The sequence below is a fragment of the Populus euphratica genome, unplaced genomic scaffold, assembly GCF_000495115.2.
Source record: "Populus euphratica unplaced genomic scaffold, PopEup_1.0 scaffold6.1, whole genome shotgun sequence".
In the NCBI taxonomy this organism is placed as follows: Eukaryota; Viridiplantae; Streptophyta; class Magnoliopsida; order Malpighiales; family Salicaceae; genus Populus; species Populus euphratica.
The window spans coordinates 2,493,380-2,511,732 of record NW_011499849.1 but is presented as its reverse complement, the minus strand read 5'-3'; the positions used below and the strand labels follow the sequence as shown (position 1 = coordinate 2,511,732).

General features: G+C 30.6%; 2 protein-coding genes and 1 pseudogene across 2 annotated transcripts; all 3 read left to right on the top strand.

The window, feature by feature from the left end:
- LOC105120588 (isoflavone 2'-hydroxylase-like) lies at window positions 1-2,146 on the top strand. The gene is made up of 2 exons (XM_011018844.1): window positions 1-927; window positions 1,396-2,146. Exons 1-2 carry the CDS (start codon window positions 25-27, stop codon window positions 2,014-2,016), a joined length of 1,524 nt encoding a protein of 507 aa, XP_011017146.1. The 5' UTR covers window positions 1-24; the 3' UTR covers window positions 2,017-2,146.
- Window positions 2,147-2,900: 754 nt separating this feature from the next.
- LOC105120587 (cytochrome P450 81E8-like) lies at window positions 2,901-5,213 on the top strand (annotated as a pseudogene).
- Window positions 5,214-12,909: 7,696 nt separating this feature from the next.
- LOC105120841 (cytochrome P450 81D1-like) lies at window positions 12,910-15,674 on the top strand. The gene is made up of 3 exons (XM_011019224.1): window positions 12,910-13,776; window positions 14,215-14,828; window positions 15,442-15,674. Exons 1-3 carry the CDS (start codon window positions 12,910-12,912, stop codon window positions 15,641-15,643), a joined length of 1,683 nt encoding a protein of 560 aa, XP_011017526.1. The 3' UTR covers window positions 15,644-15,674.
- The last annotated feature ends 2,679 nt before the right edge of the window (window positions 15,675-18,353 follow it).

The following is an 18,353-nucleotide window of genomic DNA, read 5'->3' as shown; positions in this document are numbered from 1 at the left end:
CAGAAAATATTGGTAACTCTCTTCATGGAAATCTCATTCTACTCCTGCTTCATTCTCTTCTTGATGTTCTATTTCCTCTCAAAACACCTATGCAAAATCAGCAGGAACCTTCCACCGAGTCCAGGCCTCTCTCTGCCAATTATTGGTCATCTCTATCTCATCAAGAAACCCCTCCATCAGAGTCTTGCCAATCTTTCCGACAAATATGGTCCAATTCTATTCATTCAATTTGGCTCTCGTCCTGTAATCCTCGTATCATCCCCTTCAGTTGCAGAGGAGTGCTTATCTAAAAATGACATAATTTTTGCAAATCGACCTCGGCTGCTTGCTGGAAAACATCTTGGGTATAACTATACCACGCTTACTTGGGCCTCATATGGGAACCACTGGCGCAATTTAAGGCGCATAGCTGCTCTTGAAATCTTATCAACCAATCGCCTGAAGATGTTCTATCATATACGGGCTGATGAGGTCAGGTTATTGGTTCATCAGCTTTTTAAAGGTTGCAGGGGTGGTGAGTTCATGTCAATTGATGCCAAGTCAACTTTTTTCGATCTGACGCTTAATGTCATTACGCGGATGATTGCCGGAAAGCGATATTATGGAGAGGATCTAGCAGAATTGGGTGAAGCAAGGCAGTTTAAAGAAATTGTGAGAGAGACCTTTGAATTAAGTGGAGCTACGAATATTGGAGATTTTGTGCCAGCATTGAAATGGATTGGATTGAACAATGTTGAGAAAAGGTTGGCTATATTGCATAGAAAGAGGGATGAATTCGTTCAAGGCTTGATTCTAGAGCATAGAAAAGTTAAGAGCGAGTCTGCTTCAGATCAAGGGAGCAGTAAAACCATGATCGATGTCCTGTTAACCTTGCAAGAAACTGAACCTGAGTATTATACCGATGAAATAATCAGAGGCCTAATGACAGTAAGCACTCCAAATCCCTAAGAAAATCACAATCTTGAATTATCTCTTCTGATTTGAATATTCTATTTAACTCCAATAATATAGATTCAGTGGACTTCTTGTGCTAGTGCCGTAACTGACCATTTGAATAAAACGTGTGGCTATGCCCTTTTCTTATCGGATATTGCACTTGAAACTTGCACAAGAGTTTTGATTCACAGATATTTCAAATCGTGACTACCAATCCATATTTCCCAATTAAACAAGCATATTAATTAGAGATAACTAGTCTTTGAGATTTTTTCCGGAAAACGAGCGTTCGTTGCTCCGTACATTTAAAGACGAATTGATTGCCGTTGATATGCAAGTGAAAATTCTCTCATCAAGTGGCTTGCCTGGCAGGCTAGCCCCTTAAGCTTGTCAATTAATGTAGCACTCAGAAGTTAACGAGGTCCATTCATCTTCGTTTTGCTTGATATTCTAACACAGGTAATCTTATCTGCGGGGACGGACACTTCAGCTGGGACCATGGAGTGGGCATTGTCACTCTTGCTGAACAATCCACAGGCCTTGATGAAGGCCCAGATCGAAATTGATACCATTATTGGTCCAAGCAAGCTCATTGAAGAATCAGACCTTCTCAAGCTTCCCTATCTCCAAGGCATCATCAACGAGACTCTCCGAATGTACCCTGCTGCCCCACTGCTCCCGCCCCATGAGTCATCAGAGGAGTGCACTGTTGGAGGTTTTCGAGTCCCGCGAGGCACCATGCTCTTAGTGAATATGCGGTCTGTACACAATGATCCCAACTTATGGGAGGAGCCCACAAAGTTTAAGCCAGAAAGGTTTCATGGCCCAGAGGGACAAAGAGATGGGTTCATATATTTACCTTTTGGTGCTGGGAGGAGAGGTTGTCCAGGAGAGGGCTTAGCTACAAGGATAGTTGGGCTGGCTTTAGGATCTCTTATTCAGTGTTTCGAGTGGGAGAGAGTCGGTGGGGAACTTGTGGACATGAGTGAAGGAACTGGGCTCACAATGCCTAAGGCCCAACCACTGTGGGCTAAATGTAGACCACGCCCTGCAATGGTGAATCTTCTTTCTCAAACCTGACGACACCTCGTTGTTCCGGTCTATGGTTTCCCACGCTTGCAGTTTTCGGCTTAGCCTTGCGGTCGCTGCTTCAATGCTTTGAACGGAAGACGAGAGGACAGGGAAAGCAAATGGTGGACATGAAAGAGGGAGCTGGATTAGTGCTTCTTTGGTACTCCGGTTGTAGTGTTTTTTAAATAATTTTTTTATATTAAAATATATATATTAATGATGTTTTTTTTTTTTAAAAAAAAAATTATCAAAATGATTTGAAAATTTTAAAAAATATTAATTTAAAGTAAATAAAAAAATTATTTTTTTTAAAATACTTTTAAAATAGAAAAACAAACAGGCTGTATCCATAGCTCCACGATGAACCTTCCTTTTCAAATTGAAATTTTCTTTTTAGGTTTTTTTACGAGGGAAAAATAAAAATATATAGCTCACGCTGACATCTGAAAACTTAAGAAGACTTTCTTTTTAGCATCCCCTGTGATGAAATATGTTATATATTAGTATAAAGAATCCGGCGTCACTAACAATTTTATTTTATAAGTCACATTTAAAATATAAAAATTAAATGTAATTGAAAAATATAAGACTTTATCGTTAAATAACATTATGGTAACCTATTCGTCATGGACAGTCGTTTCAAACGATAAAATGGTTTGGAAACAAAAAAATAAAATGAAAATTAGCCGCCGCCACTGATATCTTGTCGTGATTTTGATTTTAGAACCCGTTAGTTGATCCCATTGAAAAAACTTTCTAGCAGATTCTTAAAAACATTAATACATTAAAAATATATAAATAAAATTAATTTTAAAAAATTAAAGATTCTTAAAAACAATTTTAACCGTAAAACAAAGGTAGGGATTAGGCGGCGGTCCAGATCTGTTATGGAGGCCGACTTTGCGGGAGTAGGTGGGGGGGTCAAGATCGATTATGGATTATTAATGCATGGTAGAAACTTTCTTACGGTACTGTCTTTTTCATTAAGGAAATATCTCCTTCCTTTTGCTTCCGTGGGCATATTGCAGACCATTCAAAGTCAACGCAGGCTAATATATATATCTGCTTGTTTGCAACCCTAACCAGCATTACAATCTCCGGTCTTGACAGAGCTAGTCTGTTCTTGTATAAACAGTAAACCACCATGTTCTGGCAATTTATGCTCCTCTATTTAGTTCTCTATGTACTTACCAATCACTTCCGCAACAAGATCCAAAACCTCCCACCAAGCCCATTCCCTGCTCTCCCTATAATAGGCCATCTCCATCTCCTCAAGAAACCCCTCCACCGATCCCTATCCAAGATATCCGACAGGCACGGCCCTGTAGTACTCCTACAGCTTGGCTCCCGTCGTGTTCTTGTAGTTTCCTCCCCATCAGCTGCAGAAGAATGTTTGACCAAGAATGATATTGTCTTTGCCAATCGTCCACAACTCCTTGCAGGAAAACACTTGGGCCGCAACTACACGACCCTTCCATGGGCACCATATGGTGACCTTTGGCGCAATCTTCGTAAAATCTCCTCCCTTGAAATCTTATCCTCTAACCGTCTCCAGTTGCTTTCTAGCATACGCACGGAAGAGGTCAAGTTGTTGATTCGCCGTCTCTTCAAAAACAATGATGAGATCATAGATTTGAAATCGTCATTTTTCGAGCTCATGCTAAATGTGATGATGAGGATGATAGCTGGAAAGAGATATTACGGTGAAAACGAGGCCGAAGTGGAGGAGGGGAGGAGATTTCGAGAGATCGTGACAGAGACTTTCCAGGCCAGTGGCGCATCAGCTGTGGGAGACTTCTTACATGTGTTAGCTGTGATATGAGGAACGGAGAAGAGGTTGATGAAGTTGCAGGAAAAGAGAGATGGGTTTCTGCAAGATTTGGTTGATGAGCACAGGACAAGAATGGGGAATAACAAGAGCTGTTTTTCTAATGAGAGAAATTACAAGACCATGATTGAGGTTTTGTTAACACTGCAGGAATCGGAACCTGAGTACTAGAAGGATGAAACTATCAAGGACCTTATGTTGGTAAGGTTTTTGTCTTCGTGGTGGTTGTTTAAAAGGGTTTTTTAAAAAAATTAATTTTTATTTTATTTTAAATTAATATATTTTTATTATTTTTAAATTATTTTAATATACTAACATCAAAAATAATTTTTAAAATATAAAAAAAATATTATTTTTATATATTTTAAAATAAAAAACACTTTTAAGTTATTTCCTAACATGCTATAACAGATCTGGGTGGCGTTAATGAAAAATGACGGGAAAAGTTTCTCGTTAATTTTATTACTTTCAAGTTATTTCCTCATTAGATCTGCTAGTGAGATTCCTAGAATTAATTATTTTTTCTTCTATGTATTTTAATTTTAATTTTTATATATTGATCAAAGTGCAAGGCGCACACAATTTAGCAGCCACTGTTCATAAGGAGTTCGAATTCATGCACTAATTCTTTAATTCACGTATATGCAGGTTCTACTGTCTGCCGGGACAGATACTACAGCTGGGACAATGGAGTGGGCATTGTCACTTCTGCTGAACAATCCTCTGATTTTAAAGAAAGCACAGAATGAAATTGACAAGGTTGTTGGACACGATCGTCTAATTGATGAATCTGATGTGGCTAAGCTTCCTTATCTACACTGCGTCATAAAGGAAACTATGCGAATGTACCCAGTAGGCCCATTGCTAGTGCCTCACGAGTCATCAGAGGAGTGTGTGGTAGGAGGGTTCCAGATACCGTGCGGCACCATGTTGCTGGTTAACATATGGGCAATACAGAATGATCTTAAAATCTGGGACGACGCCGCAAACTTTAAGCCAGAAAGGTTCGAAGGTTCCGAGGGAGTTAGAGATGGGTTCAAATCGATGCCTTTCGGGTCAGGAAGGAGGAGTTGTCCTGGAGAAGGTTTGGCCATGCGCATGGCTGGATTGACTTTGGGGTCATTACTTCAGTGTTTCGAATGGAACAGGGTTAGCGAGGAAATGGTGGACATGACAGAGGGGACTGGACTCAGTATGCCCAAGGCTAAGCCTTTACTGGCCAGCTGCACTTCCCGTCCATCGATGGCAAACCTTCTTCCTCAAATTTGAAGGAGGCTGTTGCCTGTTGAAGCACCCAACCCACTATGATATGCTGCTGAACAGAAGATATTAATTTGCCAAGTTTATTGGTTGTAAAAGGTCACAGTCTCTGGCTAGTTTGATTATCAACTAACTGTTTGTATGAAAGTAGTGTAAATTTTAGTAAACTGCATTATTTTTTATGTTTTGTATTGTAATTAAAAATAAATTAAAAATATTTTTTAGTATTTAGTTATGTTATATAAAATAAACTGAAAAATAACTTATTAATTTTTATTTTTTAAATTTTATTAAAATAATAAATAACAAATCTTACAAAATTAAAAAGTTAAAGGAGAATGAAAATGGAAAAAATATAATTTTATAAATTATCTAAAATAAAATAAATAATAATAAAAATAATAAAGATCAAATCTAAAAAAAATAAAAAAATTAAAAGATAAAAAGATAAAAAAAATTAAAATAATAATAGTTAACATTTCATAAATTATTTCAAATAAAATAAGTAATAAAAAAAATAAAGATCAAATTTGATAAATAAAAAATTTTAATTAAAAAATAATAAGAAAAAAGAAAATAACAATTATAAAATTAAGAATTAAAGTTAATACAAAAATTAAATTCTAAGGAATGAAATTAAAAAATAAATATTCAAAACAAAATATATATAGTAATAAAAAACCTAATTTTAATATAATTATCAAATAATATAATATTTTTAATTTTTTATTAATTTCTGAAAAGTGTTTTTCATCTAAAATAATTTTTTTTTTATAGAAATCAAGTCAAATTTTTTGTCAATCGAAAAATATTTTTAGTGACTAAATTTTTTAATAATAAATAAATATTAAAAAATCTAAAAAATAAATTTCCAAAACTATTTTTTAAAAAAATAAATATGCCTCTCAAATATCATTTACTTTTTAAAATGTAAGTTTTCAGCTTCGTGGGCTTGGAATATTAGTAATTTTTTAAAAGTATTTTTTTATTTTAAAAAATATTTTTTATTTTTAAAAAATGATTTTAATATTAATATATCAAAATAATTTAAAATATTAATTTAAAAAATATATATTTTTTTTATAAATACTCTCAAAATATAATGACAAACACTAATATTTAACACATCATCATTATTTATACTGGAAGACAAGGACCATTGTTTACCGGCGATAACAGTACCTGCGATGATTTCTAACTTTTTATCTCTCTCATGAGTTGACTTTAATTGTTAATTTTTTCTTTTTACGTCTTAAGAAGTTTTGAAATACTCTAATGCTATCATGGAATGTTTTAGATTTAATTGGTGAATGAGGCTGGAATTTTATCAATTATTTTAACTACCTGCTCATTTTCGAGCAACTATCTTCCCATTTGTTTTTCTTTACATGCATAAATTAAGTCTGAAAATTACTATTTCAAAATATTTTTTATTTTTCTTGTTTTTTGGGTTTTTTATTTATATTAGAATTGTGATAATCCCATAAAACCTAAATCTAAACAAAATAGAAAATTAAATTCTAATAAATAAAATATTAAAGCCTAATAATAATAATAATAATAAAAACCAATCAATTGAAAAAAAAAAACCCCAAATAAGCTATACTTAAGAAAACAAAAACATCATGGTGTTTATATTTAAGAATTTAATTTAATTTAAAATCTAAATTTATTTTTTAAAAAAGATAAATTTAAAAAAGAATGGAAAATAAAAATAATGAAGATAACCTATATTATTTTCAAAATTAGTAAAAAATCCTATAAAAAATATTAAATAATAAAATTAAAAAAATACAAAACTAAAAAAATAAATTTGAGTAAATTTTCTAAATATGATTTAATCTTCTAAATTTATAACTCATTAAATCATATATTCGGATTCAACAAGAAACTCAATTTAATATTAATGAGAAATCATAAAAAAATATAAATTATAAAAAAATTATAAAAATAAAAATATAAAAAATATAAAAAATAAAAATAAAAATAAATAATGATTTGATTGTTTTTTATATAACAACCAATTTCTTGAAGATTACACTTTGTAACCTTGGTAGAAGCATATTTTAAGAATAAGAAAAAGACAATAATACCCTCACGTATATATATCACTCTCAATCTCACCGTCACCTCATCTCATCTCCTCCAAACCCATAACCACAACAATAGTAGTTCTCCCTCGTAACAGCAAGCCCAACCACCGCCCATCAAAATCGTTAACCTTTATGGCCACCGTGAAGTCACCTGAAAATTTCATCAATTCTTTTCATCAAAATGCTATCACGAGACCAACTCCACCAGAACCATTTTTCAAGTTCTTGAGAAAAGAAAGAGAAGAGAAGAAATGGAAAATTTCTTTTTGGATGGTTTTATTAAAGAAAAAGTTATAGGTTAATAATTTTTTTTTAAAAAAATAGTTGTTTCCTTTGTGATTTTTGGACTACTTATTTGTTCTCCAGAATCGAAGTTCATTTTTATAACAGTGGAGTGGGGATCTTCTGACAGCTACGCTTCACTCAATCTTTTACTATTCCAGTAGTTATATCACTGGCATGTCCTTTGTGCTTGAATGACTAAAGGGTTCTTGTCTCTTGCTTTCATTTCTACTAAAGCTTTAACGTTTTGCTATGTAAAACCCAATGGGTGGATAAAGATGAAATAGTTGAATTTCAGGCAACTCGGTTTCAATGGATAGTGTCAAATGTATAAATTTACGTCACTGCTTGTTCGACAAAACCAAAGTTTTGTGATGGCCCAATATAGATACAAATACTAAACGCCCGTCAAGTAAAGAAATTGTTGAGCAAATGGTTGCTCTTCTTCCACTTATCTTCGGAGGGGGTTATATGTTCTTGTCTTGGCAGGTGAGATAATGAGAGAGATGAAGGGCTAGGTTAACTGTCGTTGTCGTCGCGAGGAGAGCCAAACCAGGGGGATTGGCAGCTATGCAAGAGAGAGAGAGAGGAAGAAGATTGAAAAAATATAGGGGATAGGGTTTTCTGATTTTTTTTATTTGTTTGTGTTTATGTTTTTGTTTATCGATCCGAGGCTATGTTTTGAAAAGAAAGGGTTGTTAAGACATTATTTTAAATATAAAAGCAAATTTATAAATAAACATATATGTTTTATTTTTATTTTTTTTCTAGCGCTAATTATCAAGAATACGGGATGTCATGTTGGTGCACTACAATTAGCTTATAAAATAAATATATTTAATAATGTTATAATTATAAACTAATATTATATAATTAATATAAATTAAAGGTATAATTGAGACAATATTTCATAACAAAAAAAAATTATATTAATAATAAAAAATTTAAAGATTGAATAGTATTTTGTGAGGAAAGATATAATACTTTCCTTATATGATTTAGTTTTTCTGTTAATAAAAAGAAAAAAATATAAAGTTAAATTCTTTACCAACTTAATATTAAAAAAAATTAACAAGCATAATTTTAAAAGAAAAAACTCATAAGAAAAAATATTGAAGCAATTGACAATGTTTTATAAGAAAAACTATAGTGCTTTCTTCAATAAAATTGATAAGTATAATTTTAGAAAAAATCATAAAAAAATCATTTAGAGAAATACTGTAGCAATCCATTGTATTTTATGAGAAAAATTACAATGCTTTCCTTACATGATTTAGCTTTATTTTAATTATAATTCTTAACTAACTCGATATTAAAAAATAAAATTGATAAAGATAATTTAAAAAAAAATATCAAAAAATCATGTGGGAAGATAATGCAATAATTCACAATGTCTTAAAGAAAAAAAATTACAAAGCTAAATTCTCAATTAGCTCAATATTAAAAAAATAAAATTAACAAAGATAATTTAAAAAAATATATATAACAAAAAAAGAAAAGAAAAAGAACCATGTTGGAACACTATAGTGATTCACAGTGTTTTGTGATGAAAATTAAAATGCTTTTCCATATGATTTAGTCTTATTTATAATTACTTGTAATTCTAATTATAAACCAATTCAATATTAAAAAAATAAAATTGACAAAAATAATTTTTAAAAAAATTATAAGAAAAAAACCATGAGAAAAGACACTGTAGCAATCTACATTGTTTTGTTAGGAAAACTACAGTGTTTTCCTTCACATGAATAAACTTTATTATATAGTTAAATTCTAACAAGCTCAATATCAAAAAAATAAAATCAATAAAGATATTTTAAAAAATATAAAAGAAATTAAAAAAACATGTAAGAAAAAACTTTAGCAATCCATAGTGTTTTGTGAGAAAAGTTAGAGTCTTTTCCTCACATAATTTAGCCGTACTCGTATTTACTTGTAATTGTAATTCTTAACCAGCTTAATATTTAAAAAATAAAATTGATTAAGATAGTTTTAGAGAAAAACGTAAAAAACACGAGGGAAAAAAACGGTAACAATCTAGAGTAATTTGTGAGGAAAGCTATAGTGCATTCCCCAAATATTATAATTACAATTCTTAATTAACTCAATATTAAAAAATAAAATCAAGAAGGATAATTTAAAAAAACAAAAAAAAGCATATGGAGAAACATTCTTGTAATCAACAATGTTTTAAAGAAAAAAATTACAAATCTAAATTGTCAATCAACTCAATACTAAAAAAAAAAATCAACAAATATAATTTTTAAAAATAAAAAAATCTTGTAGAAAAATACCATAGCAATCCACTGTATTTTAAAGGAAAGAAATTACAAAACTAAAATTTTAACCAGTTCAATATTAAAAAAAAAATAACAATGATAATTTTGAGGAAAAAAGAAAAAAAGAGAAAGTATTGTAGGAAAAAAAATACTATAATAATTCACAATAACATGTAAGAAAAGATACAGTACTTTCCTATATGTTTTAACTATATATATAATATAATAAACAAATCATGCAAAAAAATATCATAGCAATATATAATATTTTTTAAAAAAATTATAAAGCTAAAATTTTAACTTGCTCAATATTATAAAAGTAAAATTAACAAAGATAATTTAAAAAAAAAACAATTTTGCAATTCACAATAACATATGTTGAAATTACATTACTTTCCTCACTTGTTTTAATTTTATATATAATTTTGTTTTTTACTAAAACTATTTTTTTTAATTATATAGGATAGATGATAACAAAGTCAAGTTTGAATAAAAAGAAAAAAATCCCACTAAATTTATAATCTGGAACAACTTGGGTTACCCTCACAATTAAATAAATTATTTTAACCTTGTAAAAAGATAAAATGAGAAAAAATAAATTATAAAACTTAATTTTTAAATACATTAATATTAAAAAAATCAAAAAATTTAAAAAAGTGAAAAAAAATACTGCAAAAAAGTGAAAAAATGACAAAAAAAAAGGAATGCATTATATATTACTTGTAATCTAGAGTGCAATTGATGTAAATGAACTATGAATTCTACACACCTTTTTGCTTTTGTATTAATAAAATTTTATTTATCTTTAAATTTCATGTTGAAAGGTGTAATATTTAAAAATTTCACTGTAAAATAAAAAAGTAATCAAATTATAGAATATCAGGATACTTAGAGCAACGTACTTGAACTAAATTTGATAAATTAAAAAATTGATGAGAAATAAAATTTAAAATAAATTTTAATATTTAAAATAACTCAAATAAAAAATATTTTTTAAAGAATTAGAATTAAATCAGAAGAAAAAATAAATTGAAGGGTATGAAAATTTAAAAGTCCGGCATGAAAACAAAAAAACTAGTGCCAAACCGGAGGGAATTACACAATACATCCTTCCAGGGAGGTGGGCCCTCCTATAACGAATCAAAAAACTCCATTAAAGGTTAATTTTTTGTCACTATAAGCCAATGCAAATTGTCACTCCAACACGATGAAGTGGTCTCTTCATTATCAATATACTGCTAACAACCTTTTATTTTTAAGTTTTTTATATTTATCCAAACATTAATTTTTTCTCTAAAATTATAAAATAATCACAGAAACAAAAACAAAAATAAAAACAAAAACAAAAACAAAGATACAAACAAGCCATTGGAGACAATGTAAGAAAATCTTGATATTAAAGACAAAGAAATCATTTTATTGTGTCGTGAAAAGTGAAATATAAGAAAACTCTAGATTCAATTTAAATAATATTTTTATTTTAAACTCTGTTTGTTTGCAGGAAAGTTGTTTTTTTTTAGAAAGTGAATTTCAGAAAAAATAAATTCCTCAAAAGTGAATTATTTTTCGATATTTGGTAGTGTTATGAAAAATGAACTGAAAAATACTTTTCAGTGTTTGGTTATGTTATGAAAAATGGACTGAAAAATAACTTATTAATTTTTTATTTTTCTCAAGTTTATTAAAATAACGAGGAACAAATCTTACAAATTAAAAGGTTAAATGAGAATGAAATTGAAAAAAATATAATTTTATAAATTATCTCAAATAAAATAAATAATAGTCAAAATAATAAAGATCAAATCTAAAAAAAAAGATTAAAAAATTAAAATAATAATAATTAACATTTCATAAAGTATTTCAAATAAAATAAATAATAATCAAAAGAATGATAATCAAATTTGATAGATAAAAAAATTCAATAAAAAAATAATAGAAGAAAAGTAAATAATAATTATAAAAATGAGGACTAAAGTTAATATAAAAATTAAATTTTAAGAAATTAAATTAAAAAATAAATATTCAAAACAAAATATATATAGCAAGCAAAAGTTTGAGGATCAAATTTAATATAATCAACAAATAATGACATTTCTAAATTTTTCACAACTTTCAGAAAGTGTTTTCCGCCCAAATTTTCTAGGAAAACACTTTTCTAAAAACCAAGCTAAATTTTCTTTTGACTGAAAAACATTTTTCGGTGACCAACTTTTCTAACAGCAAACAAACACAAGAAAATTTGGAAAATAATTTCTCAAAAATTACTTTTAAAAAAACAAATACAGCCAAAAAGAAAAATACTTTCCTAAAAATCAAGTCAAATTTTTCTTTAACTGAAAAGTGTTTTTCGTTAACTGGAAAGTGTTTTCTATTAACCAATTTTTCTAATAATAAACAAATATAAAAAAGTTTGAAAATCGATTTTTTAGAAATTATTTGATGTGAAACAAATATGTTCTAAAAGTAATTATGTAAGAATATTAAAAGAAATGTAAAAAAATAAGCCATGCAATTTTAAAATTACCAATGAAATTTGTGGAAAGTCGTAATTACCATCGGGAAAATAATAATTTCACTTTTGTTAGATACCCACTTTGTTGCAATTATTCCAATTAGACTGATGATTTGAAAACTATCGTAGAGATGCTGCTTCTTATCTAGCTGAGAATAAAAGATGATGTGACATTTGTGCTATACATGTTCTTTATTACTGGTCTTTTTTGAGCCACGATAATCTTCTTGCTATTTTCTTTTCGGTTTTGTTGCTGATTCCTCATTCAGAACTTGTGCAGAGCAAAAAAGCTAGGCCGATATGAATTGATGGCTACTCAATTTATTTGGTCGTATGGTCGAAACATTTCAACTCAAATTCAAATCTAGACAAAGGTCGAGCTAGCATGATTGCTTCTTTGGCAGACTTGATCAGAGGCATATACTTTAACAAACTTCAACTGTGTTTCTTTTATAATCCACAGATAGCTTCATCAAGGGGTTAACGTAATACACCTTCAAACGACAAGGAGATTCGCCATTGGCAAATTGATCATGGCGACACTATTTCTCTATTTTCCTGTTTTTTTAGCCTTGTATATGATCACAAGACACCTCCTAGACAAGATCCAAACTATTTCTCTATTTTCCTGTTTTTTTAGCCTTGTATATGATCACAAGACACCTCCTAGACAAGATCCAAACCCTCCCGCCTAGTCCATTCCTTTCACTCCCGATCACCCTCCCGCCTAGTCCATTCCTTTCACTCCCGATCATTGGCCATCTCTACCTGTTTAAGAAGCCAATTTACAGGACCCTGTCCAATATATCCAATCGATATGGCCTCGTTGTCTTGCTACGACTCGGATCCCGTCGAGTCCTTGTTGTCTCATCCCCCTCAATAGCTGAAGAGTGCTTTACCAAAAACGATGTAGTCTTTGCTAACCGCCCTCGTCTACTCATTGGAAAACACCTTGGTTACAACTGTACAAACCTTTTTTGGGCATCCTACGGTGACCACTGGCGAAACCTTAGAAAGATCGTGTCTATTGAAGTCTTATCTGCATATCGCCTCCAGATGCTCTCTGCCACACACCTAGAGGAGGTAAAATGGATGATCGGCGGGCTCTATCGTAATCAGAACCAGGTGGTGGATATGAAGAAAGCATTCCTCGAACTAACTCTGAACATCATCATGCGGATGATAGCTGGAAAGAGGTATTATGGAGACGATGTTTCTGATGTGGAACAAGCACAAAGGTTTCGCGCGATTCATGCTGAGATGTATACGCTAATTGGCCAAACCATAATCGGAGACTACGTACCCTGGATTAAATCAAGGAAGATGGAGAAGAGATTGATAGAGTGCCGAGTGAAGAGGGACAGTTTCATGCAGTGTTTGATTGAAGAACAAAGGAGAGTTTTGGAGAGTGATAGTTGTGGTGAAAGGAAAAGGACTATGATTCAGGTTCTGCTTTCATTGCAAGAAACCGAACCTGAGTATTACACGGATGATATTATCAAAGGGCTTATGCTGGTGAGATCTGCAATCACTTGCTCAATTTACAAAACATATATTCTCATCAATAGGGTAATTAGACCATAATTCAAAATCCGCCCGTACTCTATTTTGGGAATCGTCAAACTTAAAATGACTGCGATCTGATGAAAAAATTGTCTTATTTTATTAGTCATTTTGCAATGGGAATCATTGAAATTAAGATGACAGTGGAATGTGATTGAGAAACATGATAAAGCGTCAACGCTGTGCAACTGTTCTAAACATGGTGGATGAAATCTGCTGGACTTGTAGTGTTGTATTACTAAAATATTCAAGTAACTGCAATACACAGGTCATAATAATTTCACAGCCATTATGGATTTGGTAGATCACTTCATGGTAATTCGGTCTGCGTCGCTTTTGTCGACTCTCTAACTGCTACTGATCATCACAATATCTTGTTTCCGAGTGCAGGTGCTCCTATTTGCAGGAACAGACACCTCATCTAGTATAATGGAATGGGCACTTTCACTCCTGCTCAACCATTCGGAAGTCCTCCTAAAGGCTCAAAAAGAAATCGACGAGTATATTGGACCTGATCGTCTAATTGATGAAGCGGATCTTGCCCAACTTCCTTATCTCCGAAGCATCATAAATGAAACACTAAGGATGTACCCACCAGCTCCGCTGCTAGTACCTCATGAATCATCTGAGGAATGCCTGGTTGGAGGTTTCCGCATTCCATGTGGCACTATGCTATTTGTGAACATGTGGGCCATACAAAATGACCCTAAAATCTGGTTGGACCCAAAAAAATTCAGGCCTGAGAGATTTAATGGCCTGAAGGGGGCAAGAGATGGTTTTAGGCTGATGCCTTTTGGGTATGGCAGGAGGAGCTGTCCTGGAGAAGGCTTGGCCTTGAGAATGGTGGGGTTGGCATTGGGCTCCCTGATTCAGTGTTTTGAGTGGCAGAAAATGGGTGATAAATCGGTGGATATGACCGAGAGGCCTGGTTTCACCATGGCAAAGGCCCAGCCATTGAAAGCCATATGTCGGCCACGCCCAAGCATGCTCAAACTTTTTTCTCAGCAAGTATTTAGGGTATTTAAAAATATTTAAGAGTATAATAACTATACATATTTTAATTTTTGAAGTATATTTTACTTTAAAAAATATTAAATTATCATTTTTAATGGTTTTTGACAATTTTTAATATATTATTGTCAAAATTAAAAAATAGTTATTTTAATATATTTCCAAATAAAAAAACTTTTAAAAAACAATAAAAAACAAAACCAACTACATACATTCTGCCATGACTCATGACTCCAGTTTGACACGAAGACGGCGGTCTAGCCACATGTGTTGCTTTGTGAATGGCAAATAAATTGCCCGTTAAATCGTGGATCCGGGCATGCATGGCCCATGTTATTAGAGATAAAAAGCTTTATTAATGATGGGAACCAGCAATAATACACGCACATGCATCATAGACAAAGGAGGATGAGAAAACAAAATGGCTGCCTTCGCTTTGAGCCCTCGATCGCACGAGTAATTTTATTGTACATCATGTCTCTTGTCTCTAAGCCTGTTTCTTACCCATTCTGGATGTGCATAGCAAGCAATGTGAACAAGAAATTGGAGGATTGTCACTTGCAGTACGATCAAACATTATGTGATGTTTTTTGTCAATGAAATGAGGCCTTCTCTTGTCTTTGTCACCTTCTGGTGGGGTCTTGGTGCTGGTGGAGATATGCAATGTCACGCAAGTACATCAGAAGCCTCTTTTAGCCTCCTAAGCGTATACCTAGATCTACTTGACATGGGTGATAAAAAACATTCCAAAAAGGGAGTTGATTTTACTGTGGAGATACACACTCTTTGCTATTCATTAAATCATTAAAATAATGGAGTGATGTTTGTGATCTTACTTAAAAAAGAATTGATTGTGATATTTTTAGATGATTTATAATGTATTGTGATTTGTTTGAGAGTAGTTTTTTATATTTAATAGTTTAATAAATAATAAATTAATAAAAACACTCCAAGAGTTAAAAAAATCAAGTCTTTTCTATTATGAGTGGCTTGTATTGTCCAAATATAATTGGTTTATCATGGATGATCCCTTTCTTCTCTCTCATTTTTCTTATTTATTTTAATAAATATATCATGGTTCTCATTGTTATTAATATTTTAAATTCATTTTTTTAATTTTAATATTTGTATTTTTATCATTTTTTATTTTTGATAAGACTTTATTTGTTTTTAATTTAACTATTGGTTTTTAATTTGTATATATATTTTTTTCAATTCAATCCTTCTACTTTTAATTTTTTTATTTTTTCCCTTTGCACTCTTGTAAAATTTTCTATGACTTTTGATGATGATAACAATGATGAATGTGACATCAACAACAACATTAATAGTAATACTACTTATAATAATAATAATAATAATAATAGTGATAATAGTAGAAATAAATTAATAATAAAAAAAATGATATAGGTGGTGGTGGTGATATTAGTGGTAATAAAAGTAATAATAATAATTTATTATAATAATAATAGTAATGATGATAATAATAATTGTAATGATAACAAAAATTATGATGATGATGATGATAATGATGATGATAATAATAATAATAATAATAGTAGTACAGGGAAGAAAAAGAAAAATGATAATAAAAATATTAATAATAGTAGTAGTGATAATAATAATAACAACAATGATAATGACAATAGTTGTGAAAAATAATAATAATATTGTTACTACTACTAAATAATAATAACAATAATAGTGTTAGTAATAACAACAACAACAATAGTTTTAGTAATAATAGTAATAATAATAATAAAAATAATAGTGATGATATTACTTATTAATGATAGTAGTAATTTTGATTTCAATTTTCATTGTTTGAATTGTTGTTTTTTAAAATTAATTTGTATGATTGAAATTCTTTTTTTCTCCTTCAAATTTATCTTTTAATATTTAATTTATTGAAAATTGAACTTCATAATTTTTTCTAGATTATTTACTTTGAGTTTAATAATTCAGATCACTTAACATAATTTTTTTAAGAAAAACTTTATATTTTTTATATTTTTATTTTTATAATTTAAATATTGAATTTGATAGGATATCTCGACTTAACACTAATTAGTGTTGTTACATATTTTTCATGATTGATTTTTCATATTTTTTTTAACCTCATTTCAATACCTAAATATTATTTTTTATATAGGACATAGTTTGGCTCTGCATCCAAGCGATGACACCCAGGATAGTTCATGTGCTTGGATACAAACCTGTCATTTAAGGCTAATTGTGGTCTTAGTACTAATCATTCACATTGTGCCATCCATACGATTTTATTTTATTTTAGATGATAATGTGGGAATCAAATTTGTGTACCATCCGGATCCATAGGTAGTCTCTTCTTCCGATTATTCCCTGTTTCGAACTTCTTCACTTGTATCATGACCATCAAAAACTGAAGCTGTTTATTTCGTTGTGGTTATTGAACGTTGTGTTACAGACTGCGTAAGGGTTGTTCCTTCAATTCATGGATATTTATGACTCCTTTTTTGTTTCTTAAATCAAAAGTAAACGACAGGGAATTGGCTACCATGTGGCAATAAATGCAAGAAATCTACAGAAAGTACCTCAAACATCATCTGCTTCCACGTATGCTATCTTCATTAGCTCAAGTTAATGGCCTTGAGCTGAGATGCCACGGCCTACAAGGCTAAAGCCATGAGATGGTCATCGTTGCTTTTTTGAAGACAATGAGAAGTCAGCATATGCCTTGTCTCGCATCGCTTGCTGTGCTGAATGGCATGAATTCCTTCTTCCATGAGGATAAAGAATGGTGCTCATCGTCCTTCTTTCTGTTAACATTTTCTCGTGGGCCTTTCTGCCGCAATTTCTATCATATCCCATTCATCCACATGATATACGGTGTATTGTTATTATTATTATTATTCCGATTAGGACTTTTCATTTATTATTAATCTTTATTTAAATACAATTTCCTCTCTTCCATCAATTCTCACAACCAAACGATTTCTATAAGTTTATATCATAGCTACTAATAAAACTTTATTTCTTCAACTTATATATATATGGCACGCGAGAGATGCAAGAAAGGAAAGATTAAAAAATGATATGTGCTCATCTCAAAAGAACATGAAGACATTTATTGTTGTCTTAAGTAAATTAGAAATAAGAAACATGAAGACATTTATTTTATCCATTTCCATATGATGTTCAAGAAATAAAAAATTGTTAGAGATATGTGAAACAATAACCTCATCCAACGAATTATCTCAAAGATCTAGTAGCATAATAATTATGTCACTATCTAATTTTAACCATATAAATACAATTATTAAATCAGTATAGCCACATGATTATCATTAATTTAACCCTAATTAAAAAAATCAAGATGGTAATTTATTGTATAACCTGAATTTTAATTTGTTTTATCCAAGTGACATGCATTACAAAAAATACATTGACCCGGTAAAAAAACAACCAAACTCGTTCACACCTTAAATTAATACATTCTTAAATAGCTAAAATATTATTAACTCATAAATCCTTAACCA